Source organism: Plecotus auritus (genome assembly GCF_963455305.1).
Source record: "Plecotus auritus genome assembly, chromosome: X".
In the NCBI taxonomy this organism is placed as follows: Eukaryota; Metazoa; Chordata; class Mammalia; order Chiroptera; family Vespertilionidae; genus Plecotus; species Plecotus auritus.
The window spans coordinates 143523406-143547633 of NC_137784.1; the positions used below are offsets into that span (position 1 = coordinate 143523406).

General features: G+C 45.6%; 1 protein-coding gene across 14 annotated transcripts in view; it reads left to right on the forward strand.

The window, feature by feature from the left end:
* Positions 1–24228, forward strand: part of CASK (calcium/calmodulin dependent serine protein kinase) — a 311008-nt gene that overhangs the window by 135955 nt on the left and 150825 nt on the right. For all 14 annotated transcript variants that reach the window (XM_080652074.1, XM_080652077.1, XM_080652069.1 and 11 more), the window contains exons 4-5: positions 11639–11716; positions 19310–19382. In XM_080652074.1, coding sequence (XP_080508200.1) covers positions 11639–11716; positions 19310–19382 — 151 coding nt within the window. The remainder of the gene's footprint in view (positions 1–11638; positions 11717–19309; positions 19383–24228) is intronic.

Genomic DNA, 24228 nt, shown 5'->3' on the forward strand with positions numbered 1-24228 from the left:
AATCAATGAAGGGCATCAACACCAGTGTAGGAGAGAGACAGGTGGGAAAGTGGAGGGAGGACATCCCTGCCAGGGCCTTGGAGAGAACATTGAGGCCCGGCCGGCGTGGCTCCGTGGTTGAGCATGGACCTATGAACCAGGAGGTCAGGGTTCGATTCCGGGTCAGGGCACAGGCCCGGGTTGTGGGCTCGATCCCCAGTGTGGGGCGTGCAGGAGGCAGCCGATCAGTGATTCTCTCTCCTCATTGATGCTTCTATCTCTCCCTCCTCCATCTTCTCTGAAATCAATTTTTAAAAATATGTTTTTTTAAAGTCTATAAAAAAAGAGGACATTGAGGAAAGGCAGTGGTTATCCTTCATTTGAGAAGACTTCAAGAGAGTACCACAAGCAATATGCAAGGATTAAAGCATTTATCTGCAAACTTATTAGTTACAGAGAATTCATTTAAACCATCTCAACAATGCAGTATTCGCATGTGTCACCTGAGGTGGTAGGGATGGAAGCTTTGCATTCTGAAGATCCCAGGTGGGGTGGGGGGGCTAGCGGGGAGGGGGGTGTCTTCATAAACAGGCCTAAAAATCAATTTGTTATACAGAGCCCTCCTTATACTCTGACGGTACTTCCTTAGCTATAATCTTATCTTCCATTAAGTAACTCAGACCCCTGAGCAGAAGTTAGAAGTTTCCCTCTTTATAACGTGAGCATTTTGAAGGGGACAATGCATGGACTCTAAAATCAGACTGCCAGCCCGGCCAGCGTGGCTCAGTGGTTGAGCGTGGACCTATGAACCAGGAGGTCATGGTTTGATTCCTGGTCAAGGGCACATGCCCGGGTTGCGGGCTCCATCCCTAGTGGGGGGCGTGCAGGAGGCAGCCGATCAGTGATTCTCTCTCATCATGGATGTTTCTATCTTGCTCTCCCTCTACCTTCCTCTCTGACGTCAGTAAAAATATATATTTTTTTTTAAATAAAGAAAAAATAGAATCAGACTGCCTGAGTTTGAATCCTGCCTCTGCCACTTCATAGCTGTGTGATCTCTTGAGCAAGTTACTTAACCTGTGCTGTTTCTCAGTTTTCTCATAAGTAAAATCAGGGCGAGAATAATACCGGCCTCAGAGATTTCTTGTAAGCATTCAGTGAATGAATGCCTGTAAAGGCCTGTCACATCCTATATGTGAAAGAAATCAGAGAGTTTGTGTTCTTCTGTGTCTGCTTCCTTCACCCAGTGTTCTACCTCAATGCTTTCACCCATTCTACTACTGATGCGCACTCGGGTTGTTGACACTTGGTGGCCATTGTGAACAATGCCGCTAGGAACATTTAAGGATATGTCTCCTGGTCCACATAAGCATTCTATCTAATAAAGAGGGAATATGCTAATTTACCCTCACACAGTCACAAAGATGGCAGCGCCCACAACCAAAAAGGGAATATGCTAATTGACTGTCACACCCTCAAAGATGGCAGCACCCACAGCCAATAAGGAGGGAATATGCTAATTGACTGTCACGCCCTCAAAGATGGCAGCACCCACAGCCAATAAGGAGGGAATATGCTAATTGACTGCCATGCCCTCAAAGATGGCGGCACCCACAGCCACAAGATGGCGGTGCCCAGTCGCCTCAGTCCCACCAGGGCAGCCACTTTGCACATCTGCCTCTGGAGTCCCCCAGTCCCCTCAGCCCCCCAGCTGCCCAGGGCCGGACCAAGGCGCGGGCAAGCCTTGGATGGCAGCTGCCCAGCCGCCCAGGGCCGCCCGAGGCTCAGGTAACCAGGGCCGGACAAGGCTTGCGCTGCCGGCAGTGGCAGCAGCAGAGGTGTGATGGGGCATTGCCTTCCCCTGATTGTTGGGTTGTTTCCCACCCCCAAGGGCTCCCAGACTGTGAGAGGGGGAAGGCCAGGCTGAGGGACCCCCCCCTCCAGTGCATGAATTTTCATGCATCGGGCCTCTAATGTGTTTATATGAAGAGACCATCTTTGCCAAATACTCTGCAGTCACCTTTTTGTCGTCAGTCAAGCATCCACATATGTGTGACTGTTTGTAGGCTCTCTGTTATGTTCTACTGCCCTGTTCATCTGGCCTAGTGTCAGCAACATAGTCTTCATGACTAAGCTTTATATTAGGAAATTTTGCAACCGAGGAGAGCAGATCTTCCCACCTTACTATTCTCCCCAAATAGCTTAGGTCTTCTTGTCCTTTTGCGGTTCCATACACATTTTAGATCAGGGGTCCTCAAACTTTTTAAACAGGGGGCCAGTTCACTGTCCTTCAGACCATTGGAGGGCCGGACTATAGTTTAAAAAAAAAAAAACTATGAACAAATTCCTATGCACACTGCGGGCCCGGGACGTGTCGGCTGCTAAGCAGGACAGGCAGTGGCACCTGGCGGGCCGGATCCATGTCCTCGGCGGGCCGCATGTGGCCCGCGGGCCGTCGTTTGAGGACCCCTGTTTTAGATTCTGCTAGACATTTTCCACAAAGCCTGTTGGGATTGTTATTGGAATTCCATTGAATTCATGCTTCCATTTGGAGAAGATTGCCTCTTTACAGTATTGAGTGTTCAAATCTGTGAACAGGATAATTTTCTCTCCATTTATTTTATAATTTATCTTCATTTAATAAATATCATACTTTTCTTCCTGGAATCCTATCCATCTTTCTGTGATATTTATTTTTATGTTCCTAAAAAGCAGTTTTTAGAATTTTTATTTGATTTATAAGAATGATTTTGCTAAATTCTGATTAATTTAATTTTACCTTAGATCAGCGGTCGGCAAACCGTGGCTCGCGAGTTTGACTAATGAGTTTGCCGACCACTGGGATAGGGGCTTAATCACAAAGAACAACAACAGCCTGTAATTATTGGAATCGAGAGTCTAGGTCAGTGGTCGGCAAACTCCTTAGTCAACAGAGCCGCAGTTTGCCGACCACTGCCTTAGATCATTTTGGACATTCTACCATATGCAGTTATACCATCTGTAAATAATGACCATTTGTTTCCTTTCGATTCTTATGCATTTTATTTCTTTATCTCTTGCATACTGTACTGGCTGGGACCTCCAGAATATTGCTGAATATGAGTTGTTGGAGTGCTCATTTTGTATGTCAATGTTCAGAATCGTAGTGATTGAATTCCAAATGTGAAAACAGTTTTACATTCCTCTGGTGTAATTTCTTACAAACCCAACTTTGTCCTGATGTAGTTTTTATATATTGCTGTTCTGGTTTCCTAATGTTTTGTTTGGGTTATTTTCATCTATGTTCATTATGAGATTGTTCTTTAATTTTCTCATGCTGTCCTAATGTGTTTTTGTATCTAGGTTAAGCTAGCGTCATAAAATAAATTGGAGACTATTCGTGCTTTTTATTCATTTTATTTCTCCCTCAAAATGTTCAGTAGAACTTGTCAGAAATTCATTTTAGGCCCAAAGTTTTTTGTTCCAGAAGGTTTTTAATTACTGATTCAATTCCTTCCATCAGTAAAGAATTACTCCGGCTTTCCAATTCTTTTAGTGTCCCTTTTATGAGTTTTATTTTTCCTGGAATTTGTCCATTTCAAATTTGTGGCATAGAATTTCAATGCCACCTTTAGAATGTCTGCAGGATATGAAGTGTTAGCTCCTTTTTCATTCTCTTTAATTTTTATTTACTAATTTTAGGGCGGGAGGGGGAGAGAGAGAGAGAGAGAGAGAGAGAGAGAGTCATGTGCCAGGGAGGGAGAGAGAGAAACATCCATTTGTTGTTCCACTTATTTATGCGTTCATTGGTTGATTCTTGTATGTGCCCTGGCGGGGAATCAAACCCACAACCTTGGTGTATCAGGTCCATACTTTTGCATTCTTAATCTTGGCCTTCTATATGTCTTCTCTCTCTCTCTCTTTTTTTAATATATTTTATTGATATTTTACAGAGAGGAAGGGAGAGGGATAGAGAGCTAGAAACATCGATGAGAGAGAAACATCGATCAGCTGCCTCCTGCACACCTCCTACTGGGGATGTGCCCGCAACCAAGGTACATGCCCTTGACCGGAATCGAACCCGGGACCCTTCAGTCTGCAGGCCGACGCTCCATCCACTGAGCCAAACCGGTTTCGGCTCTCTCTTTTTTTTAATCGATCTTGCTAAAGATTCACCATTTCGCAGGGAACAACTCTTAGCTTTCTTGATCTCCCTAATATGTTTGTTTTCCATTTCATTAATTTCTGTCATTTTTCCTTCAAATTTGTTTGAGTTTAATTTGATGATCTTTATGTAACCGACGGAGAATGGATGCTTAGTTCATAAATGTTCAGCCTTTCTTCTTTTCTAATATAAGCATCTGCAGCAGTAAATTTCCTCCTAAGTACTACTTTGTCTGCATCTTATAGGTTTCGACGTGTTTATGTTTGTTATTCAATTTAAAATATTTTCTCATTTTCTAATGATTTATTCTGAGATCTGTATAATACAAGTATATTGTTCAGTTTCCAAGCAGGGATTTTCTAGTTCCATTTCATTAATCTCTGCTCATTATTAGTTCCCTCGATATTCATTGGATACAATTTGCTGTTCTTTGAAAAATTTTCTCCTGATTGAATCTCACTAACTGTAGCTTTTTTATTTTTTAGTATTTGACATCAATATTCATGATATTTTTGTTACTTCAGTAATTTAAAGTTTTAAAACAAATGTATGGATGCAAGCTACTTTGTAAATACTGTTTACCTGCATTCTGAAGGGTGTTTTAGCGTTGTTTTTTTTAACATTTAGAACTGTTTTTAGTATAACAGAAGTGGTGGTACCTGTTCATTTTTTTTTAAGTAGGAAGTAAAAATAATCCAAGAACAGTCCTACCCACCCACTATTTCACACCCTATTATAATGTTCAAAAACTACTCAATGCGTCCGCATACACACATATATGCATATTACCTGTTTACACATCCTAATGTAATATGAACATCTTTCTATAGCAATAAATATACTTCTATAGCATCATTTTAAAATATATTTTTACTGACTTCAGAGAGGAAGGGAGATGGAGAGAGAGAGAAATAGAAACCTCAGTGATGAGAGAGAATCATGGATCGGCTGCCTCCTGCACACCCTGCACTGGGGATCGAGCCTGCAAGCTGGGCATGTGCTCAGGGCATAATATTCCACTCTGGATTTACCACAATTTATGTAAGCATCAGCCTCTGCTGGCCATTTAGGTTGTTTCTGACTTCTCCTTATTATAAATAGCTACAACAAAACCCTGTCATTAGCCCTGATTATTTCCCGAGCAATGAAACTATTGGGGTAAAAGACACGTACATTGGTAAGGCTCTGGTCAAATACTATAAAACTGCCCTCCCTAGAGATTGTATTGATGTTTTTCCATCAACATTGGATTACCTAATTCAAGAAAAGTTTCTCCAACCAAGAGAGACAGAGAGAGGGAGGGAGGGAGGGAGGGAGGGAGGGAGGGAGAGGGGGAGAGAGAGGAGAGAGGGAGGGAGAGAGGGAGAGAGAGAGAGAGAGACTGACTTATGCCCACCTCCGCCTTTCAACCAGCTCTGTATTTGCTGGTCTAATCATGACAACACCCCAACCGTGAAATGTCATGCCTCAGCCCTACACAGGTTTTGCTATGTACTGTTTTCATTATCGTTGTTAGAAGTATTTTCTAATTTTTCATAAAATTTCTCCTTTGAGTCATAGTTTATTTAGCGTGCATCTCTCAATTTCAAGCATTGAGAGAGTCTCGAGTTACTTCATTTATTTCTAACATATCTATATTGTGATTAGGAAACATACTCTGAGTACGTAGTCCTTTAAATGTTGCTGGATCTCAGAAAAGCACTTATGTGATTGATTAAGTTATAAGCTGAACTAGCAGTGTGTGTGTGCGTGTGTGTGTGTGTGTGCGTGTGTGTGTGTGTGTGTGTGTGTGTGTGTGTAACATCATTTTTACTTGAAAGAGTGACTGCAGACAAACCAGGGTACTCTGATGTGAGTATGTGGCAGACATTTAATTTAAAATGAACACATTTTGCTGTGGCTGGTGTGGCTCAGTGGATAGAGCGTCGGCCTGCGGACTGAAGGTGTCCCAGGTTTGATTCCGGTCAGGGGCACATGCCCAGGTTGTGGGCTTGATGCCCAGTGGGGGGGCGTGCAGGAAGCAGCCAATCAATTATTCTCATCATGGATGTTTCTATCTCTCTCTCCCTCTCACTTCCTCTCTGGAATCAATAAAAAAATATATTTAAAAAAATAAAAAATATAAAAGGGACACTTTTTAGGCCTGACCGGTGGGCTCAGTGATTAGAGCGTCAGCCCACCCAAGGGTCTTGAGTTTGATTCCCGGTCAAGGGCACGTACCTGGGTTGTAAGTTGGATTCCCTGCCCCAACCGGAGCACATGTGGGAGGCAACCATTCAATGTGTCTCTCTCACATGGATGTTTCTCTCTCTCTCTCTCTCTCTCTCTCTCTCTCTCTCTCTCTCTCTCTCTCTCCCTTTCTCTCCCCCCCCCCCACTCTGTAAAATATCAGTGGAAAAATATCCTCGGGTGAGGATGAACAACAAAAAAATGAACACATTCAGTAAAAAATGAATGAAGTGAGCCTGCTACTTCAAGGAAAACAACTCACTGTAGTTGTTGCCAGAGATGGAATTCAAATCTTCAAGTGCAAATTAGAATTTTGGAAAACTTGGATCTGCCCTGTGAGCTTAACAGCTTCCTGGGTCTTAAAGATGTCTCTGAGGCAATCAGTGGTGATGTGAACAGATGCGGTTTTTGCTGTCATATAATCAAACTAGAGGCCCAGTGCACGAAATTTGTGCACGGGGGGGTGTCCCTCAACCCAGCCTGCACCCTCTCCAATCTGGCTCCCAACTGCTCACCTGCCTGCCTTCCTGATTGCCCCTAACCGCTTCTGCCTGCCAGCCTGATCACCCCCTAACCATTCCCCTGCCAGCCTGATTGATGCCTAACTGCTCCCCTGTCAGCCTGTTTGCCCCTAACTGCCTTCCCCTGCAGGCTTGATCGCCCCCAACAGCCCTCCCTTGCAGGCCTGGTCCCTCCCAACTGCCCTCCCCTGCAGGCCTGGGTCCCTCCCAACTGCCTTTCCCTGCAGGCCTGGTCTCCCCCAACTTCCCTCCTCTGCCATCTTGATCACCCCTAACTGCCCTCCCCTGCAGGCTTTATCGCCCCCAACTGCCCTCCCTTGCAGGCCTGGTTCCTCCCAACTGCCCTCCCTTGCTGGCCATCTTGTGGTAGCCATCTTGTGTCCACATGGGGGCAGGATCTTTGACCAATGGGGGCAGCCATCTTGTGTGTTGGAGTGATGGTCAATCTGCATATTACTCTTTTATTAGATAGGATAGAGGCCTGGTGCATGGGTGGGGGCCAGCTGGTTTGCCCTGAAGGGTGTCCCGGATCAGGGTGGGGGTTCCCTTGGGGCGTGGGGTGGCCTGGGTGAGGGGCCTGTGGTGGTTTGCAGGCCGGCCACCCCCCCCCCCCGGCGACCCAAGTGGAGGCCCTGGTATCTGGGGTTTATTTATCTTCTACAATTGAAACTTTGTAGCCTGGAGCGGAGCCAAGCCTTCTGCTTGCTCCGTGGCGGCAGCCATTTTTTTGGGGATTTATGTATCTTCTATAATTGAAACTTTGTAGCCTTAAGCGGAGGCCTGGGCCGGCCAGGGTGTGCGGAAAGCTTGGCTTCCTCCATCACCGGAGGCAACCCTAGCCTCCTGCTCTTTCCAGCTCCATGGCTGCCGCCATTTCTGTTTGGGTTTATGTATCTTCTATCATTGAAACTTTGTAGCCTTGAGTGGAGGCCTAGGCCGGCAAGGGCAGGCGGAAAGCTTGGCTTCCTCCATCGCCGTGCTCCCTCCTGCTCTCTGTGGCCGCAGCCATCTTGGTTGGGTTTATTTGCATATTCGCTCCTGATTGGCTGGTGGGCGTGGCTGGTGGGTGTAGCGGAGTGATGGTTAATTTGTATATTACTCTTTTATTAGATAGGATGTGTCAGTATTTGGGAAATCTGCATAACTCAGTGGACCAGTACAGTATTTTTCAAATGACCAAGGCACGATGTTACAGAGTCACACACAGGTACAAGACCGATTCAAAGAACAAGACAGAACAATGGATTATAATGTAACAGAATACAAAAAGTTCACGGGTGTGCTTTCAGATTCCACATAGCCATTTGCCTTTAAGAAGATAACACTTCCGCCCTGGCCAGTTGGCTCAGTGGTTAGAGTGTCGGCCCGCTCACTGAAGGGTCCTGGGTTCGATTTGAGTCAAGGGCAGGTGCCTCCATTGCAGGCTCTATTCCTGCGCTGGTGGCAGCGCATGTGGGAGGCAGCCAATCGATGTGTCTCTCTCAAATCAATGTTCCTCTCTCTCTCTCTCTCTCTCTCTCTCTCTCTTTCTCTCTCTTTCTCTCTCTTTCTCTCTCTCTCAGTTTTTAACTCTTACAAACAATCCTATCTAATAAAAGAGTAATATGCAAATTGACTGTCGCTCCAACACACAAGATGGCCGCCCCATGTCGTCAAAGATGGCCACCCCCATGTGGACACAAGATGGCCAGCAGGGGAGGGCAGTTGTGGGCAATCAGGCCATCAGGGGAGGGCAGTTGGGAGGGTCCAGGCCTGCAAGGGACGGCAGTTGGGGGCAATCAGGCCTGCAGGGGAGGACAGTTGGGGGGGATCCAGCCTGCAGGGGAGGGCATTTAGGGGGGACCAGGCCTGCAGGGGAGAGCAGATGGGGACGACCAGGCCAGCAGGGGAGGGCTGTTAAGGGTGACCAGACCTGCAGGGAAGGGCAGTTGAGAGGGACCAGGCCTGCAGGGGAGGACAGTTAGGGGTGACCTGGCTTACAGGGAAGGGCAGTTGGGGGCAACCAGGCCAGCCGGGGATGGTAGTTAGGGGTGACCAGACTGGCAGGGGAGGGCAGTTAGGGGCAATCGGGCCGGCAGGGGATCAGTTAGGTGTCAATCAGGCTGGCAGGGGAGTGGTTAGGGGGTGGTCAGGCTGGCAGGCAGAAGCGGTTAGGGGCAATCAGGCAGGCAGGCAAGCGAGCAGTTGGGAGCCAGCAGTCCTGGATTGTGAGAGGGATGTCCAACTGCCCATTGGGATCGGGCCTAAACGGGCAGTCGGACATCCCTCTTGGGGTCCCAGATTGGAGAGGGTACAGGTTGGGCTGAGGGACACAACTCCCCCCCCCCCCCCCCGCATGAATTTCATGCACCAGGCCTCTAGTTAAGTAATAAAGACTATTGTACATAAAAACAAAATTACTTTGTTTTAAAATATATACTTATTTTTCATGAAAAATATTTCTGTTGATGTATAATGGATATATTATTGTTATTTCAAAGTAAATGGTTCTCACATTTCTGGATTTTAATTTTTAATACAGCAAATATTGATAGATAAAACCCACACAAACACAATCCCTCTGGGGCTCTCAATGATCTTAAGAGTAGAAAAGGACCCTGACATTTTTTTTAAAAAGTTACAGCCCGGCCAGTGTAGCTCAGTGGTTGAGCATTGACCTATGAACCAGGAGGTCACGGTTCGATTCCCGGTCAGGCACACGCCCGGGTTGTGGGCTGGATCCCCAGTGTGGGTGTGCTGGAGGCAGCCGATCCATGATTCTCTCTCATCATGGATGTTTCTCTCTCTCTCTCTCCCCCTCTCCCTTCCTCTCTGAAGTCAATAAACATATATTTTTTAAAAAGTTAGAGAACTTAGTGGTTGTCCTAGAAATTGCAGTATGCTTCCTGATTTATGTTCTTGTTGTTCAGTATTTTTATTTAAAATCAATCTTCTCTCTCTCTCAGAGTAGTTATTGTTTTATATGGCCTTTCTCTGCAGAGAGAGAGAAAAAATGGTTGTGTTATGCAGTCATTGTTCATTTAGATTCATCTACAGTCACAATGGTATGCCTATAGCCTAGGTGTGTAGTGGGCTATGCTGTCTAGGTTTGTGTAAGGGCACTCTCTGATGTTTCAACAATTATGAAATTGCCTACCAACTTATTTCTCAGAACATGCTCCCATCAAGTGGTGCATGACTGTACAGATTTACCACATTTTACGTTTTTCGTGACTTGCTGCATCGCTGAGTTTTTACTGTATTTTTCTTCTACCTGAGGATCGCTCATTTGTATTTTCTTTAGGGGCAGGTATGCTGGTGGCAAATTCTCTTGTTTCCTTTCTTTATCTGAAAGAATTTCTCAGGAGGTATTTGGTGAAAATGGAATTTTAAGTTGGCAGTTATTTCGATGTAAGATTCCTTTCTACTGTACTCCGTAGCTATAGCTTTCTTTTACCTTGCTTGATGTTTATTGGGCTTCTTAAATAAGTGAGTTGGTATCTTTAATTATTTTGGGGTCATTATCAGGCACTATATTTTTAATATCACTTTTGCTTCATTTTCCTTTCACTTTTGAAACTTCAATACAATATATACTGACCTTGTCACTAATCCTGTGTTTCTTTTGCTTACTTCGTATTTTCCTGGTTTTGTAGCCTGAGCTACTGAATAAATGAAGTGGATTTGAAAACACTTTATAAGCCTTAAAGTATGAAAATGTTAACCAACTATTAATATTTGGATAATTTCATTATGTATGTAATGATCTGGCAAAACTCTCGTATACACACACACACACACACACACACACACATGTTTGTATGTAAGTGCTAAATGTTATGGGCTATATGGGGCTGTTCTAGAATTTAAGAAAAAGAAGGGCTTAATGTGGCTAGTAATCATTTAGGGGACTTTGGGGGAAGGTGGGATTGGGAGTAGAGCGCTGAATTAAGATAGGTTTTGAATTTGAGAAGCAATATATGCAGAAACATGTGGCCAAGATAACAAGAGGCCTATCTGATGTGATAAGAAATAGAGAACCATTTTAAGTTTGGGGGAAAGGTAAGTGACACTGTGGCACCAACACAACACTGTGTTAGAATATCCCTTTCCCCTGGCCAGGCTGGCCGGACCCCACTCATGCACGAATTCACGCACCGGGCCTCTAATGTATATATATATATACACACACACACTGAGTGGCCAGATTATTATGCGTTCAGAGATCATCATAATCTAGCCACTCAGTGTGTGTATACAAACATAACACTGTGGTAGCAGAAGTGTAAACAAAAATAAGTTACGGGTTAGCTAATTATTTTTCCTTCCACAGTATATAGCTTGACTTCCCATTTAGTTTTGATAACTATGACTAAATATTTTATAATTCTTGTTGTATTTTGAGAATATTTCATGACTTGACTAGCTATAGATAATTTCAGAATTTGATTCAAAAATACGCCCATAATACCCAGGTTGCCCTTTCCTGAGACTTCTCGTCGTGATAACCTAAAAACAATTTATAGTGAAGTTCTCAGACCTTATTTGATGCTACCATTTTCTTGTTTTCCTGTTTCTTTCCCTGTAGATTTTCAATGTGAAGAAGGTTATAGTGTCCTTTACAATTTATGTCTCTTTTCCTTGAAAGAACAGAGATTTAACTAATTCATTACAATCAATCATTAGCTGTTAATCAACTAATCACTTAGTTCCAATGCATTCACTTTCAGTGTTTGCATCCTGGAATCTCCTCTTTTCTGACATGCTTTTTCCCTTTTCTCTGCAGTATGGATGGAGCGGATCTGTGCTTTGAAATCGTAAAACGAGCTGATGCTGGTTTTGTATACAGTGAAGCTGTAGCCAGGTATGTAATTTGTATCAACTCCCCAGAGGTCAAAGTGAATGTAAAAGAAAGAAATAAGCAAAAAACAACAACAACAAAAACTTGCATGAGACGGCCTGTTCTTTGAACTGATGGTGAGCATGCTGCCACTCTTTCCTGCAAGGACAAATGTGATTTATGTGATTTATGTACATCAGTGCAACCAACTAGTGACTGTACGTGCAAAGGACTGAACAGTGAACTTATCTATTAACTAGAGGCCCAATGCATGGATTTGTGCACTGGTGGGGGGCATGGCCTGTGGGGATCGGCCCACTGTGGGAGCGCGGCTCATCTTGGTCAGCTGAGTGGCGCTCCCACAGTGGGAGCACACTGACCACCAGGGGGCAGCTCCTGCGTTGAGCATGTGCCCTCTGGTGGTCAGTGCGCATCATAGCGACTGGTCGACCAGTTGTTCTGGTCATTCCGCCATTCTTTCACTGGGCTTTTATATATATATAGATATGAGTTTATAGTTTCACATCAGTACTGCCAACTCTCCCATTTCTGATGTCTTTTTTCTTCCAATTTTATTTTGTATTGGTTTCATGTGTACAGCTTAGTGGGTGGACAGTCATATACTGGGGTATTTCCAGCACCCACCTGGCATAGTTATTACACTATTAGTGACTGTATTTCCTATGCTGTCCTTACTTCCCCATGACTATTTTGTAACTACCTATTTGTGCTTCTTAATTCCTTCACCTCTTTCACCCAGTCCCCCTCCCCACCCCCGTCCCCTCTGATGACTTTTTCACAAGGAGGGATTTGCTAGCTCAGGAATTAAACTTGGGCTTTTGTTTGTATGTTTGATTTGGGGGTTTTGGCAGATGTCACCTCATTAGTTTTTCGCTTGGCCTTTTAGTTATAACAACTTGTTATGTGACCAGTTATTCTGAGAAAAACCACAGAACGGTAGAAGGAACAGAAATAAAAGCACAATTTTTCTGTTGAATGTATTTGCTTGAGGCCAGTGTGTGGTGATCCCAGTCAAATAGCAACCAGTGTTCTACATGGAGAAGTTGTTGCAAAGAACTAATGGCTCAAAATAAGGAGGAAATATGAAAAATCACAGGAGCCATGCACTGGGCCACCTGCTTATAGATTTAGAGTAAGAAGTTGTGTGCTTTGGTGACAGTCATATCGTAAATACCACTCCGATGGGTTGCCTTTTTAATGCATGTGGTACCTGCATTAATAGGGGACAGCATCCCTCCTCAGGCACCAACCATAATGTGTTGAAGGGTTCAAACCCATTAAGATTTTTAAAAACTTCCCACCATTTAAGAAACAGTTACCATTAAATGATTAAACACCCCCCCCCCCCCCGCATTGTTCTTTTTATAATTTTGGCATCATGGACGGATATAGCTGGAAACAGCTTAGAACAGCGATTTTCAACCAGCGTGCTGCCAGAATTTTTGAAACATGTAATACCTGACTCTTTTGTCAGGGGCACTGATCTCTTTTCCCTTAGATCCATGGTCGGCAAACTGCGGCTCGCGAGCCACATGCAGCTCTTTGGCCCCTTGAGTGTGGCTCTTCCACAAAATACCACAGCCTGGACGAGTCTATTTTGAAGAAGTGGCGTTAGAAGAAGTTTAAGTTTAAAAAATTTGGCTCTCCAAAGAAATTTCAGTCGTTGTACTGTTGGTATTTGGCTCTGTTGACTAATGAGTTTGCCGACCACTGCCTTAGATGGTCAAATAAAAAAAATGACAACAGCTGAAACCGGTTTGGCTCAGTGGATAGAGCGTCGGCCTGCGGACTCAAGGGTCCCAGGTTCGATTCCGGTCAAGGGCATGTACCTTGGTTGCGGGCACATCCTCAGTGGGAGGTGTGCAGGAGGCAGCTGATCGATCTTTCTCTCTCATCGATGTTTCTAGCTCTCTATCCCTCTCCCTTCCTCTCTGTAAAATATCAATAAAATATATTTTTTTTAAAAAATGACAACAGCCAACACTACAGTAGCCATCCAGTGTGAATGAATCAAAATGATTTTATTTTTTGGTCACATCAGCCAAAAAAAAATGTTTTTTGATGTGCTGCAGAATTTTAGTAATTCGTTTATGTGTGCCATCAGATGAAAAGGGTTGAAAATCGCTAGCTTAGAAGACTACCTAATGCAACTTGGAGCTCAGAGAGGCTTGACTTTCTTCAAGTTCCTTGCTCTGCATCCTCCTACCTGAGGAGCCAGGGCCCTAGTCTCAGAAGATGGAGCAGCCATAGCTATAGCACAAGATAAAGAATATACTCAATTTGAGGTAGCTGCTGTTTTGTGCTGTTGGAGCTAGGGACAAGAAGGAAGTGGAAGTTTATATATAAATTATAATTACTTCTTTATACTCCTGATGTATTCATGATAGAACTGAGGCTAAATGTCCTCTTTTCTTTTATGCCATGCTCGTTCAAACACATTCTAGCATTTTTTAATCCTAGTTATCTATTGTTTTGAGTTCTTTTCATAACTTTACATCTGCATTCTTTATTGTGCTTTAGAACTAAAAAGCATTTTTACTACCAAAATAGTCGATGCCATCTTAATTTTTCTTATGGCAATAGTGGTAAACCACTTTATTCGACTACGTGAAATGCTAGAATAAAGTTTCGGAGGCAACTTGCCTTTTACTTTCCCGAATTCATAGCTTTCAACAGCAGCATCAAATAGGAAAAACTAAAAATTCTGATTGTTGAAGCTCGATGGAGGAAGATGTTCTTTCCTTTTTGAGCCACAATAACACCGGGGCCCCTGGCACATACGTTGGCGGGGTTAGCGTTAAACCAGGACCACTTTTCCTCTGTTCCCGCCCATCCATGTGGCTTTTCCTTAACTTCAAGCTTGTCCCTGTCACTGGGCTGGGTGTCAGGGTAGGGAGAACAGTCACGTGTGGAGGTGATGTCATACAGTGAAATGACTTGCGGTCTCTCCTAATCTCAGGATTTATAGAAAGGGTAGTTTATACACATCAAGATGAAAGCCTGTTGGTTTTAAAATCTACCTATGTTTGCTGTTGAAGTGATGTCATGAAAGGAATCCTCTATAATAAAAGCCTAATATGCTAAGTGTCCAGTCAACTGGTCGGCCATTCAACCAATCAAGGCATAATATGCTAATGATATGCTAAGGCCGCTCAACTGCTCGCTATGACGGGCACTGACCACCAGGGGGCAGACAATCAATCGGTTGACCAGTCGCTATGACATGCACTGACCACCAGGGGGCAGACGTCCAACCGGTAGGTTAGCTTGCTGCTGGGGTCCGGCCCATTGGGACTGAGTGAGACGGGCTGGACATGCCCTGGAGCCCTCCTGCGTCCCTCACTGGCCCCAATCGTGCACCCGTGGGGTCCCTCGGCCTGGCCTGGCCTGTGCCCCGTCTCACAATCCAGGACCCCTTGGGGGATGTCGGAGAGCCAGTTTCAGCCCAATCCCGCAGGCCCGGACGAGGGACCCCACAGGTGCACGAATTCATGCACCGGGCCTCTAGTTTTTCATAATGGACCAGAAAAGAGTAGTTTGGGGACCGGCAAGTGACACAGCAAAAAGAAAGGTTTGACATAACTTATAAAAGCCCTTCCTAAAATGACAAAAGAGGTGGAGCAGCCTCAGAACATACTGTTAGGCATGTTCCCTGTCACAGAGGCTCCGTGACCAGGTAACAAGGGCACACAGGTCCTTTCTCTGGTTACAGTGTTAAACAAGACGACTTCTAACCTTCCTTCTTCTTTGATTCTGTGACTCACGGTTGGGAAACTCAGCTTCCATCAGCATTCCAGTGAGAAAAGCTGCAAGGCCAAGGCCCCAAGTCCTCAAATCGATAGTGTTGTTTTTCCGACCCGGCTGAGCTTCGAGAGGAGCAGCAAAGCATGGCTGAAACCAAACCGTGCTCAGCCCTTACAAACCAATTTGTGGGTGCCTCTGTTCTTGCAGGGATGCTGGGCTGCGGAGCAAGCTCTCACACAGGACCAACTTATGAATCAGAGGTTCCCAAATCAGAGAGCTCTCCTTCCCGAGCGCCAAGCTTTCCTCAACAATTAGATGGATCCAGGCCATCAGAGGCTCCATGAAGCAGAGGTCTGGACCTCCAGGGCCACTTCCCACGTCACTCCTCGCTGCATCCCACAGGCACCTGTGGCCCAGAAGGGATGAGGTCTCTGCGTGAGGTCTGGGGGTTACACACACAGAGGGGTGATTTCAATAGGAATCCTCTCCATTGTAAACCCAGGGAGCTGGGGGGCTGACATGACATCCAGGGAGCCATACCAGCTCCAAAGAGCCCGGGTTCTCTTCACCACGGTGACCCTTCAGGGCATCTCCCAGGCAAAGTGCATTGATCTCTTTCCCTGGGCTTGACAAGGAGCGTAGACTGAGTTGCCTCCCTTGTTTTCTTCCTCCATCCCCCCCCAGCTCCCACATGCCTGCTCCCAAAGGCAGCGAGCAGATTGCTGGCCAGCCCTTTCCTTCCTTGGAGTTCTCTTTGTCCCTGACCCTCAGGGAAGATGGAGACAAACATACATTGCTGACTTCCTCTGCAAGTACAGGCCTCCACGATGCTTCACAAACTGGAGTTCCTTGATTAAGTTTAATCAGGAACTCTCTAGAACTGTGGGTGGATTTTGGTTCTCTCTTTATTCATATATAGAGCCACCCCAGGTCATGACCGGGAGGGTGGAGAAAGATCAGTGTAAGTCTGTTTTCTCCGGGGAGAAAACAATTCTACCCCTTTCCCCATACACACCCCAGAGATTCTGATATGTACGATATTCAGATTTTAATATGCTCATTCAGTGAGGTTTTTTAATGTTTTTATTGATTTCAGAGAGAGGGAGAGGGGGAGAGAGAGAGAGAGAGAGAGAGAGAGAGAGAGAAACATCAATGATGAGAGAGAATCGTGGATCGGCTGCCTCCTGCACACCCTGTACTGGGGATGGAGCCTGCAACCTGGTCATGTGCCCTGACCTAGAATCGAACCGTGACCTCCTGGGTCATGGGTTGGTGCTCAAGCACTGAGCCATGCTGGCCGGGCATAAGGTGTGTGTGTTTTTTTAATGAGGCTTTCAGATAGGAATTTTCTTAGGCTGAAGATATGAGCAGCTCTTAGTACTGCATACTCAAAGTAGTCCACAGTGTAGTGTGAGCTGTGTCCACATTACCTCGTTCCAACTCCCCCACTACTCCAGTGTTCACATCGAGGTGCGCAAATGTCCTATTTCTAAATCTTTGACTAAATCCTACACCAGGGGTCCTCAAACTTTTTAAACAGGGGGCCAGTTCACTGTCCCTCAGACCGCTGGAGGGCCGGACTATAGTTTAAAAAAAAAACTATGAACAAATTCCTATGTGCACTGCGGGCCCGGGATGCGTCAGCTGCTAAGCAGGAGAGGCAGCGGCCCCCGGCGGGCCGGATCCATGTCCTCGGCGGGCCGCATGTGGCCCGTGGGCCGTAGTTTGAGGACCCCTGTCCTACATAATAAAAGGCTAATACGCAAACGACTGAATGGTGGAACGACCGGTCACTGTGACACGCACTGACCACCAGGGAGCAGACACTCAACGCAGGAGCTGCCCCCTGGTGGTCAGTGTGCTCCCACAGGGGGAGCGCCGCTCAGCCAGAAGCCGGGCTCATGGCTGGTGAGCTCAGCAGCGGTGGTGGGAGCCTCTCCCGCCTCCGTGGCAATGCTAAGGATGTCCGACTGACGGCTTAGGCCCACTAAGCCATCAGTTGGACTTCCCCCCAGGCTCCCAGACTGCGAGAGGGCCCAGGCCAGGCTGAGGGCCCCCTCCCCAAGGGCACGGATTTCGTGCGCCGGGCCTCTAGTTTAACAGTAATAATGATGTGGCAATCATCATGACCTCACCTCTGCAGCATGGTTTCAAGTTTACAGAGCACCTTCACGTTGGTTGCTTCTGCCATTTCGGGGGGCCACAGCCCCTCCAGAGCCTGATTTGAACCAGGAAAGGGCCACAACCCCAAGTTCAGAACCCCTTGCTCAAATGGAAACTTCAACACGTGACCACCACCCTTTAGTGTGCCTTTGCAAAGTAAGACAAATGGGACATCTAAGCATGGGACTGGCTCTCTGCTTAGAGCCAGCTGTGAGGCGACAGTAAGTATAGGAACAGAGTCTGGGTTTGTTCTCCTACCTTTTCAGAAAGGGAACCTTCGGATCAATTGCAGAAAGTGAAATAACGCAGATTCTAGATCAGGGGTGGGCAAAGTTTTTGACTCGAGGGCCGCAATGGGTTCTTAAACTGGACCGGAGGGCCGGAACAAAAGCATGGATGGAGTGTTTGTGTGAACTAATATAAATTCAAAGTAAAGGAGCGGAGGGGAGAGCAAGAGAACCCTCCGCTCTTTCGGCTCCGCGGGCCGGATAGAACAGCCGAACGGGCCGGATCCGGCCCGCGGGCCGTAGTTTGCCCACGGCTGTTGTAGATAGAGGGACATTCATCCGACTTTGGTTCGATAGTAGCAACCAAAGAGGGAATTGGATGGCAAAGTCTTTTTAAATCTAAAGCAAGAATGGGGACATTTTGTTTGTCTTAAAGTCACAAGCACACACACAAGGTCATGTCTGAGTATTGTTTTTTTTCAAAGGGTGGGGAATGTCAGAGCTGGAAAGACGGAATAAAATTCAAGGAATACTATACAATAAATAATATTGAGTATAGTGCCTTTCTATGTCATGGCTGGTTGAGGAAGGAAAAGGGGAAAATAAGACCGGACGAGGGAGAATAATAGGCGAAACGAGAAAGATATGAAGGGAGTGAACTGCAGAGGAAGCGAAGATGGAAGGGACACGGGGACTAGAGAGCAACTTCAGAATGGAGGGGGGAGTCAGATCCCTGCCTGCCTACGTTCAGTGTTCCCACACTATCTGGGGGCACCCCTGCTGGGTGTGCCAGGAACAGGTGCTCATATTCATGCTCCCAGTTCAGCCGCAGCATTGAGTCCTCAGAACCAGTGCTCACATCCTTGCCGTGTACTCCTGTCACGCCTGTTGCTGCAGGACCCTGTCACCCCCTTCTGAGGACCCTTCTGCAAAGTGCTGACGCCTCCTGGGCCCGGGGGAGGGGGCTTTAGCTGACCCCTGCTGGCCACGGAAGGAGTCCAGCTTCCTGGGACATAGGCCCAGTACAAAGCGCTTTGTTCAAGGATGCCCCAACCGAAATGCGATCGCTGCAAAAAGTTGTCAGCAGAAGGCGGCTCTCCCCTCTGGTGAAATTTTCCTTTAGAGCCAAATGGGAGTGAGGGCAATAGCCCCCCACCCTCCAGTCAGAGAGAGGAAGGGAGAGGGAGAGAGAGAGAAACATCCATGATGATGAGAGAGAATCATGGATCGGCTGCCTCCTGCACACCCCACACTGGGGATGGAGCCTGCAACCCGGGCCTGTGCCCTTGACCAGGAATCAAACCCTGACCTCCTGGGTCATAGGCTGATGCTCAACCACTGAGCCACACCGGCCGGACCTAAGCTTGAATTTTCGTTTGCAAAGCTATTTTACTTGCGAATGATGTATGAAGTTTGAAAGATCAGTGTCTTACAGTTCTATGTTTCTTGTGTTTTTCTGCAGTCATTACATGAGACAGATACTGGAAGCCCTGCGCTATTGTCATGATAACAACATCATTCACAGGGATGTGAAGGTAAGCGCTTTTATTACCAACTTTAATCCTGGCGAAGAGAAACCGACTTGAGTTTCTGATGATTTCTCTAATGTTCTTAGTTAGCAGCTTTCTACATATGGAGTCACTGTACCAATTCTTAAAGCAGCAGTTTTTATCATTCCCGTGTCCTTATTTTTGTTAAAATGCACATGCATTCTAAAATTTTGTTATTCCTGCCCTGGTCGGTGTGGCTCAGTGGATAGGGTGTCAGCCTGCGGACTGGAGGGTCCCAGATTCGATTCTGGTCAAGGGCACATGCCTAGGTTGTGGGTTCAGTCCCCAGTGTGCGGGGGGGGGGGGTGCAGGCAGCAGCCAGTCAGTGATTCTCTCTCATCATTGATGTTTCTATCTCTCTCTCCCTCTCCCTTCCTCTCAGAAATTAATAAAAAGCTATATTTTAAAAATAAAATAAAAATAATAACATTTTGTTATTCCTCTTTTGCTATCATGTATGTGTGAGAAGACTTAAAAAAATCCAACAAAAGAAATTAAAGAATAATCGATGCTAAGTTAATTTGGGGGATGAGAATTTGGTTTATATAGTCAAAGTTCCTCATACACCTGTAGTTTTGTAATGTAGAAAAGTCATGTACACATATAATACCTTAATAAAAATATATAGAAAAGAAAAAAAGAAAAGTCAGCATCTTATTTTCTTTGCATATAGTTTTTCTAAATTAGTCCAGTATCATAATTATAGATGTAATATGGTGTGTACCCTTAGGAATAGGAATATTGCCGTTATTCAGTCTTTTGACCCCAGTCACACGTTCATGAGAACTGTCAGTCCCTGGCTCCTCACCGTGTCAGCAGAACATGGGAGACATGCGAGCAAGGAGCCCAGAGACCCTTCCTCCTGACCCCCAGCCCCTTCCCAGGCCTCCGCTCATAAGAGCCTTGGAGGTCTCTTTGGCCCTCTTGTCCGCATTCAGTGCACTGGTGTTTTTAAAATACATTTGTATCGCCCTAACCCAGTGGTCGGCAAACTCATTCGTCCACAGAGCCAAATATCAACAGGACGACGATTGACATTTCTTTGGAGAGCCACATTTTTTAAACTTAAACTTCTTCTAACGCCACTTCTTCAACATAGACTCGCCCAGGCCGTGGGATTGTGTGGAAGAGCCACACTCGAGGGGCCAAAGAGCCGCATGTGGCTCGCGAGCCGCAGTTTGCCGACCACGGCCCTAACCGGTTTGGCTCAGTGGATAGAGCGTCGGCCTGTGGACTCAAGGGTCCCGGGTTCGATTCCGGTCAAGGGCATGTACCTTGGTTGCGGGCACATCCCCAGTGGGGGGTGTGCAGGAGGCAGCTGATGGATGTTTCTCTCTCATCGATGTTTCTAGCTCTCTCTTCCTCTCCCTTCCTCTCTGTAAAATATCAATAAAATATATTTTCAAAAAATGTTTCTAACTCTATCCCTCTCCCTTCCTCTCTGTAAAAAAAATCAATAAAATATATTTTTTTAAAAAATTAAAAAAATACATTTGTATTGATTTCAGAGAGGCAGGGAGAGGGAGAGAGAGAGAGAAACATCAGTGATGAGAGAGACTCATCGATCGGCTGCCTCCTGCGCCCCTGACCGCCTGGTTCATAGGTCGATGCTCAGCCACTGAGCCACGCCGGCTGGGCAGTGCCTGCTACTTTGTCACTGGCCTCTCTCTAACCCACAGACGTGGTGCTCTCCTTCTCTGAAGATACATTGTCAAAGGCCTGGCTTCTTCCACGTATTTTAATGGTTAAGAAAATCAAGTAGACATAAATTTTCTACAATGTTTGGGAAATTTTAACTGAAATTCTTGTGGTTAAAAGCTGAGAAAAAGCGTAAGCGATTACAAAACAATGTAGTGGCATGTTATGATAGCCAATGAAAAATCATTGGAGCCCCGCCAGCATGGCTTAGAGGTTGAACATCGACCTATGAACCAGGAGGTCACAGTTCAGTTCCTGGTCAAGGGCACATGCCTGGGTTGTGGGCTCCATCCTCAGTAGGGGCCATGCAGGAGGCAGCCGATCCAGGATTCTATTCTCTCTCATCATTGATATTTCTCTCTCTTTCCCTCTCCCTTCCTCTCTGAAATCAAAACAAATACATTTTTTAAAAAGAAAAATTATTAGAGAAATGTACAAAATCCACATTAATGGAAAATTAGTTGTGAAATATCATATTCATGCTTTTGAAATGTAGCGATAGGAAAATGATACTGTTTTTATCAACAGGCAATACTGGACAACCCAATGACACATAAGTATTTTTATTTAAACACTATTCTTCAGTTAAATAAACAAGGGAAGATAAAAGGGGGGAAATTGTCAATGGTAGTGGCATGCCCTGTTATTCTTCTGCGTTTAGTTAATATCAGTACATATATACAAAGTAAAGTACATCTCCTTTTATATATGTAAAACATATACAGGACAAAAATGACCATTTGAAAACTTAAATGGGTAAAACAGATTCTTAGTTCATAGAATAACCTTGTGTCAGAAATGCCTTTGCATTTTATTTTGAATTCTGTTCTTGAAAGCTAATTGTATCAACACTAGAGGCCCAGTGCACAAAGATTTGTGCAAGAATGGACCTTCCTTCCCCTGGCTGCTGGCACCGCCTTCGCTCTGGCCGGAGCCGCCTTTCTGCCTTCCCACGCTGCCCAGAGGCCCAGAACGGCAAGCGTCCCACCCTGCCCCCGGCCGCTCAGTGCCTGTGTATGCAAATTAACCCATCATCTTTGTTGGGTTAATTTGCATACTCACTCTTGATTGGCTGGTGGGCATCGTGAAGGTACAGTCAATTAGCATGTTGCTCTTTTATTAGTGTAGATCACATCATGTAATAAATAATGATTGGCAACATACTCCACTGTAATGCTTTCGATAGATAATATAGTGAGCTTTTGATTAGCCATGGCATTTGATATCATGATAATGCAAAACCAAATAAAATCCCAAAGCAGTTATGTTTGCCTTTACCTTCTTAGTTACCTTCTGATTGATTGAGTCAAATATTTGGGTGCGTGCTCTATGCAAAAGACTGTGCTCAGAGCCCTAAAGCTATTATGGTGTCAGGAGGGATCAACACAAACCAAAACTTAGTGACATCACACAACCACCATCACTTATTGGCTCACAAATAAGAGGGCCTCCTCGAGACTGTTCCACAGGCTGTTGGTGGGCCAGCGTGGCCTGAAGCCAGGAGACTTCACTCACTCCTCTGGCAACTCAGCTGAGTGACTCAAAGAGCTGGGAACTGGTGGGCCCCTTCATAAATGGAAGTCACCAGGCCTCTTGAAGCCTTAGCCCCAAGTTGGCATTGTGTCATGTCCTGCATTCTATTAGTCAAAGGGCCATTAAAAGACAAAGTCAGCCCTGGCCGGTGTGGCTCAGTGGATAGAGTGTCGGCCTGCAGACTGAAGGGTCCTGGGTTTGATTCTGGTCAAGGGCACATGCCCGGGTTGCGGGCTCGATCCCCAGTAGGGGGCGTGCAGGAGGCAGCTGATCCATGATCCTCTCTCATCGTTGATGTTTCTATCTCTCTCCCTCTCCCTTCCTCTCTGACATCAATAAAAATACATTTTAAAAATCCAACGATAACTTGGCTTTCCCATCAGCCCTATGCATCCACAGATTCAACCAACCCTGGAACGAACACAGATCTTTCAATCCGCAGTTGGGAGGCTGCGGTTGGGAGGGCAAACTGTTTTCGATCCATGGTAGCTGAATCCCCTGATGTAAAACCTATGGAAGCAGAAGGACCGACTGTATTTATTGGGGGAAAAAACCCACATAGAAGTGGACCCACGCAGTTCAAACCTGTGTTGTTCAAGGTCAAGTGTACATTGCTTTGTTGGTAATACATTGAATAGAGGCTCAAGGGTGGAAGCCAGCAAACAGGAGTGGACCGGAGCTGTAGCAGTGGAGGCGGTGAGAAGGTAGATTCCGGGCACATTTTCAAGGTCCTGTCAACAGGATCTGCTAAAATAACTGTTGTTGGTAACTTAGCCCGAAGTGGTTTTATTCAGGACCTTGTTGTAGGGGTTTTCCAGTGTAGTGGTCATGTGGGTAATGATTTCACATTTCACTCAATGTGTTAATATTTTTGCTAATAAAGCAGCCTGTTTTCTTCACATTCAGATATACACTGAGTGGCCAGATTATTATGATCTCTGAATGCATAATAATTGGCCACTCAGTGTGTGTGTGTGTGTGTGTGTGTGTGTGTGTGTGTGTGTGTATGTATTAGAGGCAAGGTGCATGAATTCGTGCATGGGTGGGGTCTGGCCAGCCTAGCCAGGGGGAGGGGACATGGGCAGTTGGCCGGCCTGCCTGCTGGTTGAACTCCTGGTCAAGGGGACAATTTGCATATTAGCCTTTTGTTATATAGGATAGACACTGAGTGGCCAGATTATTATGTGTTCAGAGATCATCATCATCTGGCCACTCCGTGTATAGCCAATGTCTTGAACGCGTGTAGATTTCATGTGTATGTAGATTTTGTCCTTTTGTAGTTAAAGTTGTCTTTCCTTACACTTTCGTAAAGAAAAGAGAAGACCCATGTTTCATTCCTTTGAGAAAATTCAGCTTATTTCATCACTTGCTACTCCTGGCCAAGAATATTCTCAGCCTCTCCCCTCCCCCTCATCCCCCTCTCCCGCTGCCCCCACCCCTTCTCATAATTCTTGGCACTGATCCCAAAGCACTAGGTTTCCTGGCATTTCACTGATGAATAATGCTACCTTTCTTGACCCAGTAGGCGTTTCTTTTTGAAATCATCATAATTGAGTACAGTGTTTTCTTGTATCAAGTTAGGTTTGACCTGATGATGTCA